The following is an 18852-nucleotide window of genomic DNA, read 5'->3' as shown; positions in this document are numbered from 1 at the left end:
ACGTCGATGTGCTAGAAATCAGATCTCAATAAGTGTAATTAGTTGGAGTTTTTTTCCTCATTAATATGTTGACAGCTTAATCTGCTTGTCCTGGGATTTGTCTTTTATGTTGTGCTGTTGTGCTAATCGTCAGCAGAGGGCAGCAACTGAGTGCATCTCCCACTCCGGAGCGCCTGAAACTAGTTTAATAGTACGAATTTGTAAAGAAAAAAAGTTAAGAAAATGAACACACATAAATATATAAACACAACCAGACACTTATTTAATTCATAACAGTTATATAGATCACTCCGTTTGACTAGTATTGGCCTTTTGATGTTTTACTGATATTTCCTTTAAATTCATTCAAAAAACTCATCTACTTCCATTTTGCCATGCAGTGCACCTCACATAAGGCTGCCTCTCTACTAACTTACACACTTGTCAAACAATCTCAGTTCATGATCATCTTGGGGCCCGTGATGCATTTTACTCTATATTGATAAACAACTAACATCTTCCGAAAAATCACTGAGCAAGTAGGTTTTGTTCCGAACACTTGTATACTTAGGATCTTTAATTTTTTTTTTTGTTACTGGTCAAGCAGCTATCTTGTCCAGATGAATTCTCCCCTGCTTCTAATCAACATTCTGAAAACAAACACTCAAAACCGGCAAGGATTATTTTATGTTTTATACACTTTAGGGAACAACCCAGTCTGCACTGAGCAGATTTAATATTGAACACTAAGTCACGAACAAACACATTGTTCCGATAGACACAGATTCATAGCTCACCAAGTCATCCTCCAGAAAACAAAATTGTAAAAAAATAACAGTCATCTCAGTGTGCACTAAGACATACAGTGTTTTCGTGTACAAACATTTTCACATATTTAGCTTTTGAGCAAAGCGGACAGTAGAACATGTAACGTCTTGCATCAAACTTGGTGTGCAAAAACAGAATTACAAATACATTGTTTATTTCCTGACAGTGCTTCTCTCTCACCCTTTGATCTGAACAAATACTCTGCATTGATATACACCTACCATATAAAGTCTCAGTCATAAAGCCATTCACATTTTTGCAAAATAAGGCACAATATTTACAGTCTCAAGTAAACCCTCATGTAATTTAGTGAAAAATGTTTTTGTCACAATTTAGATTTTCATAAGGCTCACCCTCCGAGTGAAATGTGGACGATTAAGGGACCTTCGACACAAGTCTTTGTCCGAAGCGGCTCCGTCGATCATCGTTGAACAGTGTCTTTTGTTAACCACACATGGAGTGGAAGCTGCACATGGGACTTCCTCGAACCCATTACTCTGGTACATTCTCTCCTCAGCACCACAGGCGGTTGGTGTGGCACTCACTGTCCATTGTTTGCCCCTTTCCCCCGTCTTAACCAGTCTCTCCAGGGTGTTTTGCCCTGATTCGCGTCTGAACTCCAGGTGGAGGAGGTGGAGGCGGCTCTGCCCCCCCTGCGGAAGAAGGACGTGCCGTTGGAGGTGGACTTCTTCTGAGGATGCTCCATCTGCTGCTGGGACCTGAGCTGCTGGTTGATAACGATCTGGATATCGTCCTGAGGAAAGTTGGGGAAGAAGACGTTTTCAGCAAGACGTTTGAGGAGCAGACTCAACATCATTCAAGCTCAGTATATGACTTCAGGTTTGAACAATATGCCGTTATGACCTTTTTTGTTACTGCTCATTGGTCTTTTATGCATTTATCTTGACAAGGATTGATCATCTATAGATTAATGCACTTAATAGGAATACTCTGTTGACAATAAACAATAGAATAATGTTACCAAATACCATGACCAAAAAACAATGAATTGATCCATATTGTCTCTGCAGCTAAACGGATATGATGTAGCTGCCTCGTGAAGCTCAATTGTTGTCCGGATATTTTAACATCAATTACACACACTGTTGTTCAACCATTTAACACAGTGTAAGTAGCATTTTCTTCAAACGACGATGACGAGCTGTTTGAGGACACGCCCAAGTCAGTTTTCAAATGACATTTATAGATTTCTGATCTGCTTTTGAAGATTTAATTCGTCAGTAGGACCCAATGGGAACAAAGCTGACAGACAATACATCAATAGTTTAACACATTTTGACCTAATTTTATAACAAGGTGTGCATCCATTGGCTGAATAATTCTAGTATGTGTATTTTTGCATATTTAACTGCCCTCGAATAAGGAATTCAAGTTATTCTGTATATGCTCATTTGTTTTAAAAAAATAACCTTATTTTATTTATTTACATTCATTAGAAATTCAGAGGAGTATGGTGACAGACAAATGACATATTTCTGTTTTCAGCTAAAAATATTATCTGCATCATCTTCAACAAAACGCTAGAGATCATAACCTCCTACAGATGGCTCTTCTGTGCGTAATCCACCACAGCAGAAGGACGTTGAAAGAAACACCTGCTGCTCATATTCTTCCCATCTGACTGAGCTGAGAGAGATGTGGCTGAGTCCGTCTTTTCAAATGATCACTGTAACTTTAGTTTGGTTCAGATCTTAATCATCCTTGCACATATTCATGGGTCTCAGTCAGCCAGAGTTGTGCTTATAGATTTCAAGGCAGTTTGGGACAAAGACAGCATGAGAGATAGTTTGACTGAGCGCTGTGGACAAGACGCTCTGCAGAAAGAAACGGGATCTCACCTGCCAGGCTTCCAGTTCCTGTGACAACTCCAGCTTACGTTGGATGGCTTCTAATAACTGGTTGTTGAGAGACATCATGTCACTTTTACTTCTCACCAACTCCGCTTCCATCAGGTTTTTCCTACCAGAAAATGAGGAACACACATTACAGTTGTATAAAAGAACAGATAAAAACTCGTAACTATGGCTACAAAGCAAGCTCTCTAAAAGACACTATGAATTTGATATTTACCATTTTATTTGTGAAATAATTTTATGGACGTTTTCTGAATTGGCTTTTAATGAGGCAGAATAGGATTTTACGATGCAACAATTCACAGAAGAATGAAATATTCTGCTGTAGGGTCTGATAGAGATGCCGTTGTGTAAATGATACTGGCACTTTCCTTTATTTTACTTCAAGTACGGTTTGCTACAAACACAATATTTGCAGAACTATTGTATAGTTTAGCTATACTGTAAATTATATTGTAAAATGCTTGAGGGAAAAAAGGTTCTCACTTGGCAATGGCTTCATCTCGATCTCTGATGGCCTGTTGGACGACGTCGGCCTCCTCCTCCACGTCCTGCAGCTTCCGTTTCAACTCAGCGTTTTCCTGCTGCAGATGGACGTTCTAGGGGAGAAAGACGTTCACTGTGTTTAGACCACTGTATGACACGTACTGCTCTCATATGTATTTAACACAGTAAAATCTTAAAACAATATAGTGAGTCACTTAGACATTTTTCACTCATTGCATTGGTTTGTTTTAACCAATGTCAGCTAGTGGTCATTGATTTAACCTTCAGTGAAAGTGCTCTAAATATGTCACTGAATGGGTCCACGACACTACGAAGGATTACAGTGACAAGTTCTGCAATGACGCTACCAAATCCTAAAATAACAGGCTGCCCTGACAGACGTGTTGCTTCATCACTGGGTTACCTGATCTCTCAGCTCATGCGCTGCACTCGGATTCCCACACTGATCGCCCGTCCTGTCGACAAAAGCTCGATTCAGCTCCTGAGACAGAGACGTTAACAGAGAGATCAGGTGTCAGTCGCGCATTGCACTGAGATTCACACTAAAAAGAAGCTACTGTTATGTTGGCCTATTTGCAAAGTGCTGCGACGGAGGAATGGGGAGGGCAAGAGTATTTAGTTACAGTAATAAACACCTGCTCTCTGAATGCAATAAGGCACAACTGGACCATTGTAAAAGCAAACTCGTGGCAAATAGAGGCTTGGTGTGTCAATTCAAACAATCAACTGGCATAAACAAAGACACACACACTTCCTCAGCATGGTTCAGTGTGACGACGCTACCAACCGCCAACAGAGAGGCCAACCGTGACTGAATCCATGAAAGACGCATATGGCCACATGACTTGACCTCAAATAACAAAGCGGGAAAGTTATTTCACTCAGGGGAGTTGTCCTTTTCTGGATCATAAAAACCTACATTTTAGGAATGCTTGGTTTTCTCCAAAAAGGAAAAAAAAGAAGAAAACAATGCACAAAGCCAGCCTTTTGTTTTACGTTTCCTGTCGTGCTTCACTTGCTCGTTCTGTGGCTCACCTGAGGGCCGCACGTCAGTGCCAGAGTCTGGGCCACTCCCTTCAGCTGATGCAGCATTGTGTGCAGGTCTTCCTTTTGATCCACGACCTCTGACCTCCCAGAGCTGTTCAGTTTCGGTGTCAGTGGGAGCAGCAACTGAAGACTGGACCACATTTCTTGTGTAATCTGAGGAAGAGGAGGCATGTTTAGTTTTGTTAATTAATAACCACAATCTATGTAATGTTGATCTCCTCTCATTTTTCATTAAAGGCGTCTACAGTGTATCTGGAATATATTTAAATAGATAAAAATAAATATCCTTTGAGTTTCAGCATGATGCCTATCCACACACTGATGGCATCTTGAGTGATGTCATCAGTTATTTAAACACTGGGAGGAGTAAGCATTACCTCATGAGTTAATATTTAATTCCTTGAGTCATAATTGTCACACGATGATCGTGATCTCATGGCGACCGAAAGATATTTTTAGGTTGATCATTCACTAAAAAAAAAAAAAAAATAGGATGATACGATATTCTGTGATGTCTATGAGTTGGAAGACTCTTTCCTGTGTCTGTGACAATCAGGAAATGTAGTGAATGACTCACGGGTGAAATTATACATGTTCCTCCTGAAACCAAACAATACCAGAAGAGACCCTGGGAGGAGCATGGATCTAAGCAGCAAGTTTTATCTCATGTACCTTTGTTTTACTTTGAAAAAAGGACCTTCACACCTCCTCCTGTCAGTCCTCACGTCAAGTCATACTGTCGGAGAATTTATGCACTATATTCCTTTCACTGAAATATTGATAAAAAAAGGTTTGCTGCATTCCTTTACTATTTTTTAGCTCACACTTTTCCTCCACCTCACTGTTCGAGTCTTCCAGTAAAAACAGTTTAATAATCTTGTTTCCAGTAACCAAGAAAAAAAAAAAAAATCCCCTCAAAATACGTGACTCAAACTTTGCAGGAAGACAACAGAACAGCAGCTAAACTATTCCGGTGTTATTTATAGAACAGTGTTTGATTTACAGCCTCTCTGCCTCAGTGAAGGCTGGTAGTGTTGTTTAGATAAACCATAATATCATGTCATAGTACTTCACAAGACCGGTGTAAACGATGATGTCGATTTCAGCTTTATACTTTTTAATCTAAATTCTAAAAAGATTTTGTCAGATGAATAAGGATTATTTATATATTACACAAACCGACAGACTGTGTATATATATATATATATATATATATATATATATATATTATATATATATATATATATATCTAGAAGAAATGCTGTAATGGGTGGAAACTACTTTTAGTGTCAAAAATATTTGGTGTTTTTTGGTAAAAGGACGCAGTCTTTCTGAAAGCCGATTGTCCATTCGTGGGAAAAAGATATATTGAATATCTCATGTAGAGCATCTTTGTGTTGTTCTTTTTTAAGTTCCCCAGGTGCCAAATCTGTCCAATGTTGTGGCTTCAAGGTCTTAAAACATCAGTAGTCTGGCGGTGCCGGAGCCTGATCCGCTGAAGTACCTCTTCTTTGCTGACCCCGAGGCTCGTCGTCTCCAGGCTGCTCTCCAGCTCGGACAACAGGGAGGCGTCTCCGTGGCTCCTGCCTTCCTGCAGGGACACCTCCTCCTGAAGCTCCTCCACCTGGGTCTGCAGCTGCCGTGAGCGACCCCGTGCAGCCTCCGCCTCTTGCAGCGCCCCGGCTAGCTGAAAACACAAGGAGGCGGGTGAACACACACACACACAAACACAAAAATGGAGACTAAGCCTGCAGGCACAAACATGGATCTGAAGTAAGCAACAACGAGGACAAATGATAGAGAAGAAGATAAGGCCTTATTACGTCGATGCTAAATAGGGAGAGGACAACGACAACCCAAAAGTCGTCAGCATACCTTTTTTTTAATTTTATTTTTTTACTAACGAGTGAGAGAAATCCTGACGTTCAAGATTCCAGAGAAGCTAAACAACCACAAGAGGAATCCAGAGTTGCGAGGGACAGTTACAATGACGGGATCAGGTGATTGTTCATTAATCCTCTCGTCAGTGCCACCGAAACCAAGGCCGCCAAAACCCTTTGTTGTCGACGGCCCTTTCATTCACACGCCATCCGCCCGGTGCCGTTTTGTGCCGTCTACGTACCTGCTGGCTGTGCTGCTGGTTGAGTTGGTCTTGTAGAGCCAGGCGTGTGTGCAAAGAGGCCAAACTGGCCCTCAGCTCGGTGTTTTCTTGACACACACTCTCCAAACGCTCCTCCAGCACCTGCTCCTTCTGGGTGAGACGCAGCACCTTAAAAATGCAAAAACCACTTCAGAAATGGAATAAAAAATTAAAAATAGTAATTTCTTCTTGGAAAATAAAAGTTACTGCCACCGCCTCCCACTACTCCCTTCCATAAAACCCGAATCAAAATCGATCAATGTATACAAAGTACTCCCTTAAATTTTTTTTTAAATAGCACCACTCTTTTTCTCATGAGTGCAGCTTTGTATCATTTCCTGTTCTTTGTGCAAATGTTTCGCATACCTTGTATGTCTGACATGTATTGTCTGACATATTATGACAATAAAATGTTTCCTGATTCCTGATTTACATTTTAAATGTTGCTCTCTAAGGGATACTAAATACATGGACTTGCACCAGCTGGCAACACAATCAACAGGAAATACAAGAAACAAAGAAACACACACTATGCGTTGTGGTCATCCTGTTTGTGAGAGTACATGATGTTCTCAAGGCTAGAAACGGGTTTCCTTCTCATATTAGGGATTAGCTTTGGTTGGCTTTCAGTATTTAGAAGTCAATGTACACTAAATGGCACGCTAGCTACCTGCTCTCTCATCGCACTGATAAGCTCCTCCTCCTGCGGCCTGTTGTGGCTTCCTTTTTGTTGGAGCTCCTGTTTCAGAGCCTGCAGCTCACTGGACATGGCTCTCTCCACCTCCATCGCCTACACAATCACACACACACACATACCAGAGAGAAAATGGACACATGAGATTCACAACAGGGAATCATACATTGTTGTCAGTCAACTTGAAACTGCAAAACAAAGCTTGCCTGAGGGATGAACTTTGAGAAGTGAGGCCACATTCTTGAATCTCAAAATAGACATATACTGTATATAGCAGGTAGAAATCCTGTAATCTGCACCCAGATGAGTAGAAGCACAATATCATACCCAACTGAAAGGTGGGGATTAGGTGACTAAAATTGATGCGTTTAAAATGTTTTTTGCTGCAGGCCATGCATGAATTTTAGTTTTTTTATGAACTATGTGTAGTTTTGGATGCTCAGGGTTACAATACTCAGTTCCTTGAGTGTGAAGATAATTTAGGAAAGGTCAGAATATGATGAGTGGGTTAAGAAACACCCGTTGAACACAACAGTTTTTATATTTGTCTGAAATAGATATTTTCAGCTTTACAGGTGTAGTGCCCGAAAATCCAGATAAACATATTTGAAAAGGGGAAGAATAATCGTTGATCAGCTCATAATCGACATTTCTAGAAGAAGACCATAATCTGCGGTAATGGGGTGCACGATTTGGAGGTTTTCACTGGTTTGTATCACAAATATAAAGTGCACACAGCCAAAAGATTCTGTGGATAAGTTCATAATAGTCAGCTGTTTGACAGTTGTCAGGACAACAAATGAGGCAGCGCCAGTTATTAAACAAAGTATGATCTATAAGAAAGAAATTTAACATGCCGTGCATGTTAACAACAGTTTACCTGTTTCCTACTAAAAAATAAATTAAAAAAGGCTAAAAAGAAGATCTCAAATTCCACCTCCCTTAAGAGGTCAAAAGTCAGAGCTGGAATCCATGAACAAAAGCAACCCAACTGTGATCACTCATCCATCAAAAAAACTGAAATAAAAAAAAAAAAAAAAAACATGGGACAAACCACTCAAGTGGTAAGTAATGATATTTTGTTTTGTTAGATCCATGCCTCCCTCAAACGCAATAAAAAAAAAAACGGGAATTTAAAAACACTGTCGGTACCTTTGGAGCGATGAACAACGACCCATCGCTCTCCCATTCCCCCCCCCCCCCCCCCCCACTCCCTCCCTCGTGTCCCTATTGCACAGCAGTTTGGTAGGCCCCTGTCAGGTCCCATCACCGCCACATAATACAAGATTAAAGGGCGGCCTCTGCAGCAGATGGAGCACAGCTCATCTTGGTTGTGTCTGTGACATCATCACGCCACATTAGACAACAATGTGGCGCAGGGTAATCTTGGACATCACGAGGGTGAAGCAAGGGGGCACAGCGTGTGTATACGTGTTTGCACGAGTGTACAGAGGAAGTGAGGCGGGCGCGATTCTAAAATTAGTGCGTGTGTGACAAGAGTAAAGCCGGCACTGATGGACAAAAACAAAACATGGCATGCAAACACAGTATTGGGGGGGGGGGGGGCGTTATGAACATTTGTGTTTGCGAGTCGTCATTACCGCTGCCTCTAATGTGGAGAAGGGGCCCGTGTTGACAAGACAGCGACGCAGTGAGAATCACAAAAACAGCCGTGGAAGAAACACGCTCCATTTGGTAAAGACACAAAAGATGACATCCCCTAACGTGGCCCCCGGCGAGCCTCGGGCCTCCGCCGGTCCAAACGCTACCCAACAGCCAAGCCCCTCAGAGAGAGCTCACAGAAAGCACGGCGTTCCCCTGGGATGACGGGACGTAAAAGGGCAAGCAAATTAAAAGATTCATATCTCCAGAGTGTACGTTGTCTCTCCCTTTTTGTCCATGAGCTGCGAGACGCTGGTAAAAGAAGCAGAGGTCACGAGGGCATTGAGGAATCTCTTAATTTTTTTTTTTTTTAATTTACAATAACCAAAATCTCACAGCAGAGGAGATGATTGTGTGAGTTAAATGGAAGGTCACAAGGGAATAAAGTTCCAGGTTAAACACAGGTTTTTTGTTTGTTAACGAGAATATATATAAAATATTTCATTTACACCCAGTATGCTCTTGTTTAAAAAAAAAAAATACATTTGACCTGCAAATTAATCTGTCAATAAATAGTCTACAAATGAAATTGAAAACAAAGGAAGAAAAAAAAAAAAAAGCACCCTGACTCACAAAAACACACCCTGATATTTTAACATCTCCTTTCCTCGGCTGCAGTCTAAACAGTCAGCACTGGACCATGTGACCAACTGGCACACGGCAACATTGTTTTTAAAGCGGAGCCGCTTCCTGAAACGCACCAGGATGAAGAGTCAAAGCAAACCTTTCCTCTCTAGCTTTGCGGTTGCTGGTAAACAAAGGATAATTTCTCACTCGGTTTTCTATGGAGCGATACAGTGACACACACACACTTGTAAAGCATAATCTTTGGAAAAATATTAACTGGTTTCAACATTGTCTTCCTACCAAATGTTTATACATTTGCAGCTTCGAGTGCATTTTTCAGCCGCATTAAACAAGATGTGTTGTGCCATTTTATTAAGTTACCACTAAATCAATTAAAAATAATTACCGGTACACTGTTTCCATCAGAATTATGGAAGCCCCTGAACAAAAAAACACACACAATGCCAAAAATGCAGACACAACTCACCAGGGCAGAAACAACTGCAGTACGTGTGGTAAAGAGACAGGTCTGGCGTGGAGCTTCGTCCTCCATGAACGCATTCGCTTTCTCTTTTCACAACCAAAGAGAGTCCAGGGTCAGTGTCTGATGCCAAATGAAACATTTCCTCCACTTCCCGCTCCCTGAACAGCCCAAACTGAGAAAGCCCCCGTTTTTTTTAAATTTTATCTAAATTGACTTTTTCCTGAACTTCTTGGGAGTCGGTTTTCCTCAGCAAGGAATAGACTTTATCAGTTCCTTATTCCTCGGACCTTGACTCATGGGAGGGACTGTTGATTCGGATTCAACTTTCGCTCAGGTCTGTTGCTTATTTTGAGTGGGCATAAGTAACCGCTCTGCTAAGTAATCGGCCTTGTGCGACGCAAGACGTCACGGGTACATTAATGTTTAATAAAAACCGTCTTCTTCTGCAGTTTGGATAAAGCACTCAAGGGCGTCCAGCTGTATGATCCAATCAGCTCCTCCCGGTGAACTGATAAGAGGCAGTTTCATACAGTATCACCGGTTTGATTTCCCCAATCATAAATGTTTGAACACATAATGATGAGTCGGCCGAATGTTGAATGTTGTAATCTTGCCCATTACGTCACACATGTACCTCAGCACATTGTTAAACGTTAACTTTAACATGTCACTGAATAAACTGGATCTGGGTAAATAGATGGTTATCATGCAGGGCAGTTAAGGATTCTTTTTATAGCCTACCAATCTAACAACCGTATTGTGAAAAATCCAATGTGGGAAAAATGCACACGAGTCACTAAAGCCCAAAGGTTTTGTTCAACCAACACTTGAAAGACGTTCTGTTTAGGATATCAAAAAAAAGAAAAGCTGAAACGCTTAGGAACGACATTGTTTGGCATTTTTGTTCAAACAAACTACTCTCATACTCCCATTTGTCCCGGATCTAAAAATCAAACCGTGGAATAAACGTCCACTCCCCTCCTTGTTGACACGGATCATTTGCCTGCAGGCAAAAGCTCCTTTTAGAGAGCGACCGACCAACCTCGGCCTCTGCAGCGTTAGTTAGTAGTAACTTTGTGTTGTTCAGAGTCTGTAGACACAAAGTTGAGCCTTGCAGAGTCAGACTGATACCCGAGTGGTTTGCCGAGAGTGTCAGTGAGGGGGGGGGGGGGTCGGGTGGCTCGTCTCATCTGGTTTCACTCACAGGCGGCCATGAGATTTGGATCCACGGATCAGGTGTTTGTTCCACCGAGGCTCAGTCACCTGTTGCAGTTCTTTGGAGCAACGTGTGTAGTTCTATCGTCCTTAATCACACACACGCACACACACACACACACACTATCTGAAGCGTTTGGGACTCACAGTGTTGAGCTGCTCCCCGAGTCGCTGCGTGAGCTCGCTCTGCTCCATCTGGGCTCGACTCTTGTCCCTCTCGGCCTCCCCGAGGGCCCGGTTGAGCCGCTCCACCTGGGAGCTCAGCTCCCTCGCATCCCTCTCCAGGTCCAACACCTGGCTCTCCCACTGGGACTGGCAGCCCTCCAGCTTCAGCCGCAGCTCATGCCTGCCCTGCTCCAGCTCCTGCACAGGGGGGGGGAGGGGGGAGACGTCAATCCGTGATTACGGTTATTTCAACACAGACTGTTTATAGTAAGCATTGGTTGGAAATTCTCCGTATCAGCAACAGAATGTTACAGCGATAACGAGAGGTTTTTGAAATTTGAGGGACAAAACAGGCTCGTTCAGAGCTGTGAGTTACGTGGGAATTGTACTGAAAGTACAGAACGGCAGATTACAATTCGAACAGGTGAATGGTTGACGCAGTTTGTGTTTTTTCACATTCCATAAGGCCTGCACTTTTATCCATTAGTCATGTACTTTGATCATTAATAACTTGACTCAGTTGTTTTCTCACATGGTAAAAGTATCTTGGAGTTAACTTTTGTAAAGTGTGTATTTATCCCTATTTCATGGAGCAATTAAATCAGTTAATTTTGAAATGAAAGTAAATTAGTGGCAGCCTTTCTATTACATTAGATTCAAACTGCACGGCACTTTACAAAAGTACTAATTGAAGATGTAATCACAACAGAGAAGATTGAACCTCAGAATCGTCAGCATTGAAAAAACAAAGAAGTCACCGTGGAGTCGCCCGTTACCCTGAACACAAATACAAACTTTTAGACAACTTAATTGTCAGTGCTATCTTGTTTCACTGATGAACATCTATGATGCTCAGTCTGATCCTTTTATTTATTTATTAGTTAGCTGCTCGTGTTTCATGAGGAGTTTGTGTTCTACAAGTTTGACCAAAACAGCAGATTGACTATTTCTGTGACAAGCTGTAAGGTGCATTTCAGGATAGACATCATGGGCTGGATGCCCTTTTGTAGTAAGTGAAACAATACAAGAAAGAGAGAGAGAGAGAGACTGGGGACAATGAGCACAGAGCCATGGACCTGATCAAAGGAAAGTTTAGTAAAGCAACAGTTTTAATGAAAAAAATCTGCCTGTTTACGTGACAGCTACAACACTTTGAATATCGAATACATACATTGAAGCCTCCTCGCGTCTATTCCGGAGACATTAAAATAGTTGGAAGCTTTTGTTTCCTCTTTTTTTTTTAAAAAAAAAAGCAGGAAACCCTGTTAAAATATCAGCAGGAACGGCGTTGTCGGATCGTTTAAAAAATCGCACACATTTAACCCGAAAGCTGTCAAACAGAAGCGGACCGGATTCTTACCTCCAGCTTGTCTGCGTACTCGTCATGGAGCTGGTCGCTGCGCTCTTTCAACTGATGGTTCTCCAGAAGCAACGCGTTTCCCAGCTGGGCCGCCAAAATAACCTCTTCCTCCTTTTGTTTGAAAGCAGCCAACAGTTCACTGGGCTCTGGATACTCGGTCATTTCCTCCGCTCCGTAGTCGAAGTAGAAACCCTCCTCCAGGTCCATTTTCTTGGACTTGAAACTCCATTCATCCAGTCGATCCATGACGCGACGGGGTAACACGAACCCGCCTCCACGGTGACAGAATATCGCTTCAAACTATACGCGGAGAAGACACGTTGACAATGGTTCCACGCGTGTGTGAAGAAGTGGTCAGTCCATCACACCGGTGTTTGTGTTTGTGTGTGTGTGGAGCAGCAGGTTCGAGCTCCCAAAAGCGGCTGATCCGCCTGTCACCGGCACGTGACTGTCTCCGGGGGGGGGGGGGGGGGGGGGGATGTGGCTTCACCTGGCTTCACCTGGGCAACCGTTGCCACACAGACACCTGTCCCCTCGCGCGCAGGGGGGTTTATAGTGGAAAATCACCGCAGAGCACGGGAACAGCTGTGATAGGAGTGGTGGAAGAAGTATTCATTTATATTGTGTAAAAGTAGCAGCTCCACTCGGAAAAAAGTGTATTCAAGCGAAGGAAGTCTTGGCATTAAGATACATCCATGTTCATTATATTAATGGATCATAATAGTGTATATGTTAAAGTGTGCATCAATGCAATGCTATATAACTGGGATAATTGAACTGATTTTAATTATATATCCTGCAGTGTATCTTAATCCAAAAAAACAATGTTTTGTATTCGTAAACAATGATGCTTTGTATGAATAATCTGAATCTGCAACGTAATAAAAAGTAACTAACAAATAGATTTAGTGGCGTATGATGTACAATATTTTTCTCAGAAAAAGTGCCTCTATGATGCCTCTATTTTTCCTATTTTACCATTTTGTCCCCAAGTGAACCGACATGTGTATTATATGTATGTTTTGAATGCCCAGAATGTATTACCCTTAGACTTCCATGATATTCTGAAGTATTCCAGGCGATGCAGGTGAGGGAATCGCTGTTACATTCATCCACCTAACGAGTGCTCAACAAGTCCGCCGCAGAAGGGAGTGTCTGGCTGCTTTGTCTCTGGCTGCTTGCCAAAGGTCAAAGTTCAGCATCCCGCAAGGTTTTACGAAGCCGAGGGCAGTGTCGGGGGAATAAAAGACGCAGCTTCCTGACGCACGGCAGGGCTATTGTTGTCGAGGGGCGGCACGGCTTCTGTACATATGGCAGCAGCGGCCAAGCAAACATCTGAGCCTCAAACGTCAGATCACAGGCTGCTGACGGAGGGGCCTGTTGCCACGAGTGTGACATATGCAGTCAGGCCGAACTCAACGAGGAGATAAAAGAAGAAATTCAGACAAAGCTAATGAAGCAGCAAGTGTGTGTGTTTGTGTGTGTGCGTGTGCACACAGTCATTTGTTAGAGGAGGAGACTGTCTTATAAGGTATAAGGGAAAAGCTTGACTTCTTCCAACAGCAATAAAGATGACCTTTTCTTCTGCTGAGTCAGACCCCAGAAGACTCTTCTACTTTTCTCTCAGTGATGGCACCACTTAAGTCCTACTTCTGCAGTCGCTGTGAAGGAGAAATTGATCAAAAGCAGTTGAGGCAGAATCGACCATTAAAGCACAGTTGATGTTTTTATGTTACCATCAACTTAACGGTAGCTGCACTGGCTGCATCACCTGTGATGGTGCCCGGGGTGCTAAGTGTGCCAAAGTATCCTCTTCTGAGTGAGTGGCACTATAAATTATGGTTTTATGAGATTCCTCCAGTAAATGAGATCCCCATCAGTATGTGCCAGTGGCTGATGTGTTTGGTTACTACTCATTTTGTACATTAATTTATCAAAAGCGAAAAACACTATTTCGCAGAACAGATTGAGTGAAGGCCAGTTGAAATTCCAAGTTTTTAATTAATTTACTCCGGACAACATGGACCTCTAGTGGCTCCTGGTGGACACTAATGTAGACCACAACACTGATGGATGTGAACTGTAGGTGACGTAAAGAAAGCGTGACACTTCAGTATCAAAGATTTTTCTTTTAGTTACAGTACATGGTGTAGTGTTTTGTCTGACAAGGGGAGATTTGTTTTGTATCCACAACAGCTTTTATATTTGTGTTTCTTTATTTGATTTTATCTGTTTTTATTGTTGGGTACTTTAATCTATTTTTGTATTTTGTAATTTAAAGGACATTTAAACAGTTCTTCCCAAACAAAAGCTATTATGATAATAATGATGAGATATGATATTATTGTGATTAGTATGATTATAATTTGTAATGTTAATGTTTTTACATTTTTTAATTTTTTTTAACAATTTTTTTTGGGGGGGGGGGGGTTGTAAATAATTTAATTTGAATGATTAATTTAGTTACTGTCTTTGTTTTTCTATCTATCGTCAAACATGTTTTAATTATTTCCTTGCGTATCTATTTGAAAGCTCATTGTTGCATGAGTTCGCATTTATTTTGCGACCAACTCCACCCAGCAGGTGGCGATATGTGACCTTTCAATAAACACCATCAGAAGAGGAAGCGCAATTTATGAACACGCTTGAACTTTCCTGACTTGGGAGCTGCCTCCGCTTCTCTAACCCCGTTTGCGTTATAGAGACGATGGAGAGGAGCGCGGGCACAGTTTCAGCTATTGAAGCATCGGGGTGAGTGAAACCTCTTCTCGTTTGCTGCGTAGTCACCAAACGCCGGAGTTGAGTCACCTCCGTGTGTGTGTGTGTGTGTGTGTGTGTCCCCGGCCAACCGATTCAAAGCTAAGCGTCGGGACGTGACAACACGAGCGGGCTAACACACGCGTCTCTCTTCTCCCCCCCCCATGTGTATTAAGACCCACGTACAGCAGGCCTTTCACATGACGTCATTACTTCCTGCTCAGGTACCCGGGCCGCTCCTGCCGCGCGCGGTGTGACTGTGACGAGCTTCCCTGTCCGCTGCTCACCTGGCTGACTGCGGAGCTGACGGCTCTCTGTCCGGAGCTGCGAGGTTGACAAACCTCTGTCTGTCTCTCTGTCTGTCTGTCTCTCTCTGTCTGTCTCTCTGTCTGTCTGTCTGTCTCTGTATGCCTATCTGTCGGTCACTGTATCTCCTGTCTGTCAGTGTCTGTCCTCTCTCTCTCTCTCTCTTTCTCTGTCTGTGTTGAGCTAGAATAAGAAGGATCTTTATTCATCCTGTGGGAAGTTTTTCCTTAGTCATTCGACTTTCGGTATAAAAAGATAAATTATATCTTTTACAAATGTATCTTTTATAAATGTACTTGCATAAAGAAAACGTACAACTAGTCCAATTTACACTTATTTCTTGTTAGCGTCAAACTGATCATCTTTCTTTCTCATCTGTGTAAATTAAAAGAATTTGTATCAAGGTATATTAATATGCTGATTTGTATGCCCAACATATACTAATCTGGTCATTTTATAGTTATTAGTATGCAAATGACCTTGTCTGTGTGTCCTTGTGGACGAGTGATGATGCTTATCACTTATTAGGCAGTTCTGTACGTTCCTTTTTAATTATTGGCCAACATGTATTTTACATCAATACATGCAGATGTATCAAACAAAGTGGATGGTGCTACACTATACTGTAGTGTAGTATATTATACTGAAGGGTACTGCACCGAATTTATGTTTTTGTTAATGGTATTTTTCTGTACCGGTAACATTCATCTCCCTATAAAGCACATAAACCTTTCCTTGGCTTCTCTTTTAGACTCCAGCAGGAGAGGTGACGTCCTGCTGGTGGGGGAGTTGAGAACTTTACTGTCAAACATGTTTTCTCCCCTCGCTGCGTTGACCTCGGAGGTGCTGGGACCGTCCAGCCTCAACAAAGTCACGGGTGAGAACTAATAACTGTGGGTGGTGTGGCAGAGTTGTGGGTTTTAAGGCTGTGACTTGTGCATTTCCCACCAAACACTTTTAGTTAAGGCTGCATCTTCTTAAACCGACTGTTCAATCCTTTAGAGTTCCTTCTATCCGAATTGCAAGCGGCTCGAATAGTAAAGCGTAAGGAATTGCATCCTGAGGAGAAAACAACAACAACAACAACAGCCGATGAGTCTGAAAAAGAGCAGCGAGTTCCAGATCACAGCCGTGAACTCGCCAAGTTTGGTGAGGAATATGAAGATGACGAAGACAAAGACAGACGGACGTCAGAGATGCAAGCAGAATGGATATTACTGCTCCACGCCCTTGACATGGATGTCTCTGCTCAATTTACGGATGTGTTGAGTGAGGTAAGAGAGACTGAGATGTGCATAAGTCATGGCCACAAACTGCGAAACAATGGTTGTCAAAATGTTATGAATGCAGGTGGAGTCGAGGCTCACTCGTCTACCGTGTGGAGACATGGCAAACCCGCTCCTTAACGCCAGCCTCAGCTCACAGCAGTGGGTATGTTGCTAGGGTTACCGGTTAATTAGACGCCGTATGTAAACCTATGAGTAGTTCACTCCATTTAATCCTCTTTCTGTTGCTCAGGCGCAGGTTAAAAAGATCAACAAAGTCCTGTCAGAGGACTATGACTGTCGGCGACAAATGATGATCAAGCGTTTTCAGGTCACACTCGAGTCATTTGCATGGGGAGAGAAACAAAAGGTAGACATCTTCCAGCTCTTTTAGAGCAGTTGCACCAGAGTGGATCATTTGTGTGTTTGGTTGTATTGGCCCTGTGTCTATGAAGTTGAACAAAATAGCAAAAATAAGCAGGTATAATGTTTACTGTGTTCACCATTTGACTAAAAGGCTTTTATCATCACGAAACACAAAGGACAGCTGAGGCATAGAGATATTATAGTTAAGTTAAGGGGTCAACAAAGGTATTACAGTTCATCCTAAAGGGGAACATGAATGCCTGTACCTAATGGTAATTTCACTCTAAACCTGAAATCCCGTTGGTGACATCAGCAGGATCTGAGGAGCATGAATGTCTGCACAACATGTCACAGCAGTCTACTTAGGTTTGAATAAGTTTCATTTAGTTATAGTTTAATAAAAAACAACTAAACGGTCTATTTCAGTGCCGCACCAACCAACATTGCGTTACGTATAGAGACACGCTACCAGCTGGGAAAAGCATGACTTCATCAATTACTAAATTTATGCTCACCGCATGTCCGTCAGCTGTCCGCTGTTGTTGAAACATATCTTAACGGGATCAGTGCGCTTCATCCTTTTATTTTATTTTATTTTATTTTATTTTATTTACAGGAGCGCAGTGAAGCTCTGGCCACAGTGCCTCCTCTTTCCTCCCTCTCTTGCTCATCCCTCGTCTCCTTGTCTCTGCTGATCGCCGCCAGAGTGGATAAGTTCCTGGTTGAGCCGATCAAGGCTGCAACAAGCACCCCCGTCTATAAGGTACGACTGTAAACCGACGACGTGTAAGACAGCTTGAGCTCACACTGCAGATGGCCTCTAATTGCCTTTTGGTCTTGCTAGACGTTGATGGGCGGTGTACCGGACAGAGGTGGACGACCAGGAGAAATTGAGCCTCCTATGCCAGCGTGGACGGATCGAAAAGCGAAAGGAAACAGACCAGGAAGAGGAGGGGGTGGACCACATCAAAAACATAGATTTTCCGATAAAAAGAAGCGAGGGAAAAATGATTAACATGTCTTTCTCTCGCTGTTTAATTTGAGAAAGAAGTGACTTTTTTTTTACTAAAATCCTTGTTATGAAATAAAATATGAGTGGTGAAATGCTATAATATATGATTTCTATAGTTATAAAATAGGGCAAAATTATTGCTAAATGTACCTTTCTTATAGCCATTATTGCTATAATGTAATAATTTATTACCAGATATTTTTGTTGAGATCCATATTTGAATATATTTTGTATGTGTTAACATGGCACATTTATATGCAGCTTTGTTCGCTAAATAATAAAAATGAATGAAAATGTGTATTTTTCCATGTTGGTAAAGCTATTATGCATAAGACACCCTAACAATAACTAAATAATTTGTGGGCTGTAGCTCACATTTTTAGCAAGAAGAAACTTACACTGATTCTTTTTTTTAACTTTTCACAGGATACTGTTAGCTTTATTTAGTAATGATTACCAGAATTTGCTTGAACAATGTAGTTTCACAAAATTGGAACTAACTGAGGTACATTCTTTGTCTGCGTCCATCATACAGATACGGGGACATTGCCGTTTAAGAAAGTATTTCTGGTGTTTCTTTTATACTGGTGTTATGGCAAGGTCGGTTCCCCCGTCTTGTGTCTC

The 18852-nt window shown here is 42.1% G+C and overlaps 2 protein-coding genes across 4 annotated transcripts; one reads left to right on the top strand and one right to left on the bottom strand.

Moving 5' to 3' along the window:
• Positions 1 to 279: 279 nt before the first annotated feature.
• On the bottom strand, positions 280 to 12874 carry si:ch211-235m3.5 (BICD family-like cargo adapter 1). 2 transcript variants are annotated; one of them, XM_062561159.1, is made up of 10 exons: positions 12523 to 12874; positions 11145 to 11360; positions 7046 to 7165; positions 6358 to 6486; positions 5740 to 5922; positions 4224 to 4388; positions 3592 to 3669; positions 3168 to 3280; positions 2667 to 2787; positions 280 to 1561 (listed from the first exon to the last, which is right to left on the bottom strand). In XM_062561159.1, exons 1-10 carry the CDS (start codon positions 12766 to 12768, stop codon positions 1349 to 1351), a joined length of 1584 nt encoding a protein of 527 aa, XP_062417143.1. In that variant the 5' UTR covers positions 12769 to 12874; the 3' UTR covers positions 280 to 1348. The 2 variants fall into 2 exon arrangements, with proteins under 2 accessions (XP_062417143.1, XP_037335249.2); XM_037479352.2 differs by having other exon boundaries at positions 281 to 1561; positions 6358 to 6504; positions 12523 to 12861.
• A 2230-nt stretch (positions 12875 to 15104) lies between these two features.
• im:7138535 (uncharacterized protein LOC797998 homolog) lies at positions 15105 to 18526 on the top strand. Of its 2 annotated transcripts, XM_037477994.2 has the most exons (8): positions 15105 to 15273; positions 15504 to 15610; positions 16337 to 16462; positions 16588 to 16859; positions 16936 to 17016; positions 17104 to 17220; positions 17833 to 17979; positions 18061 to 18526. In XM_037477994.2, exons 1-8 carry the CDS (start codon positions 15230 to 15232, stop codon positions 18229 to 18231), a joined length of 1065 nt encoding a protein of 354 aa, XP_037333891.2. In that variant the 5' UTR covers positions 15105 to 15229; the 3' UTR covers positions 18232 to 18526. The 2 variants fall into 2 exon arrangements, with proteins under 2 accessions (XP_037333891.2, XP_037333897.2); XM_037478000.2 differs by lacking the exon at positions 15504 to 15610 and having other exon boundaries at positions 15149 to 15273.
• Positions 18527 to 18852: the final 326 nt, after the last annotated feature.

Source organism: Pungitius pungitius, chromosome 3 (assembly GCF_949316345.1).
Source record: "Pungitius pungitius chromosome 3, fPunPun2.1, whole genome shotgun sequence".
NCBI lineage: Eukaryota > Metazoa > Chordata > Actinopteri > Perciformes > Gasterosteidae > Pungitius > Pungitius pungitius.
This window is presented reverse-complemented; position numbering and strand designations above follow the sequence as displayed.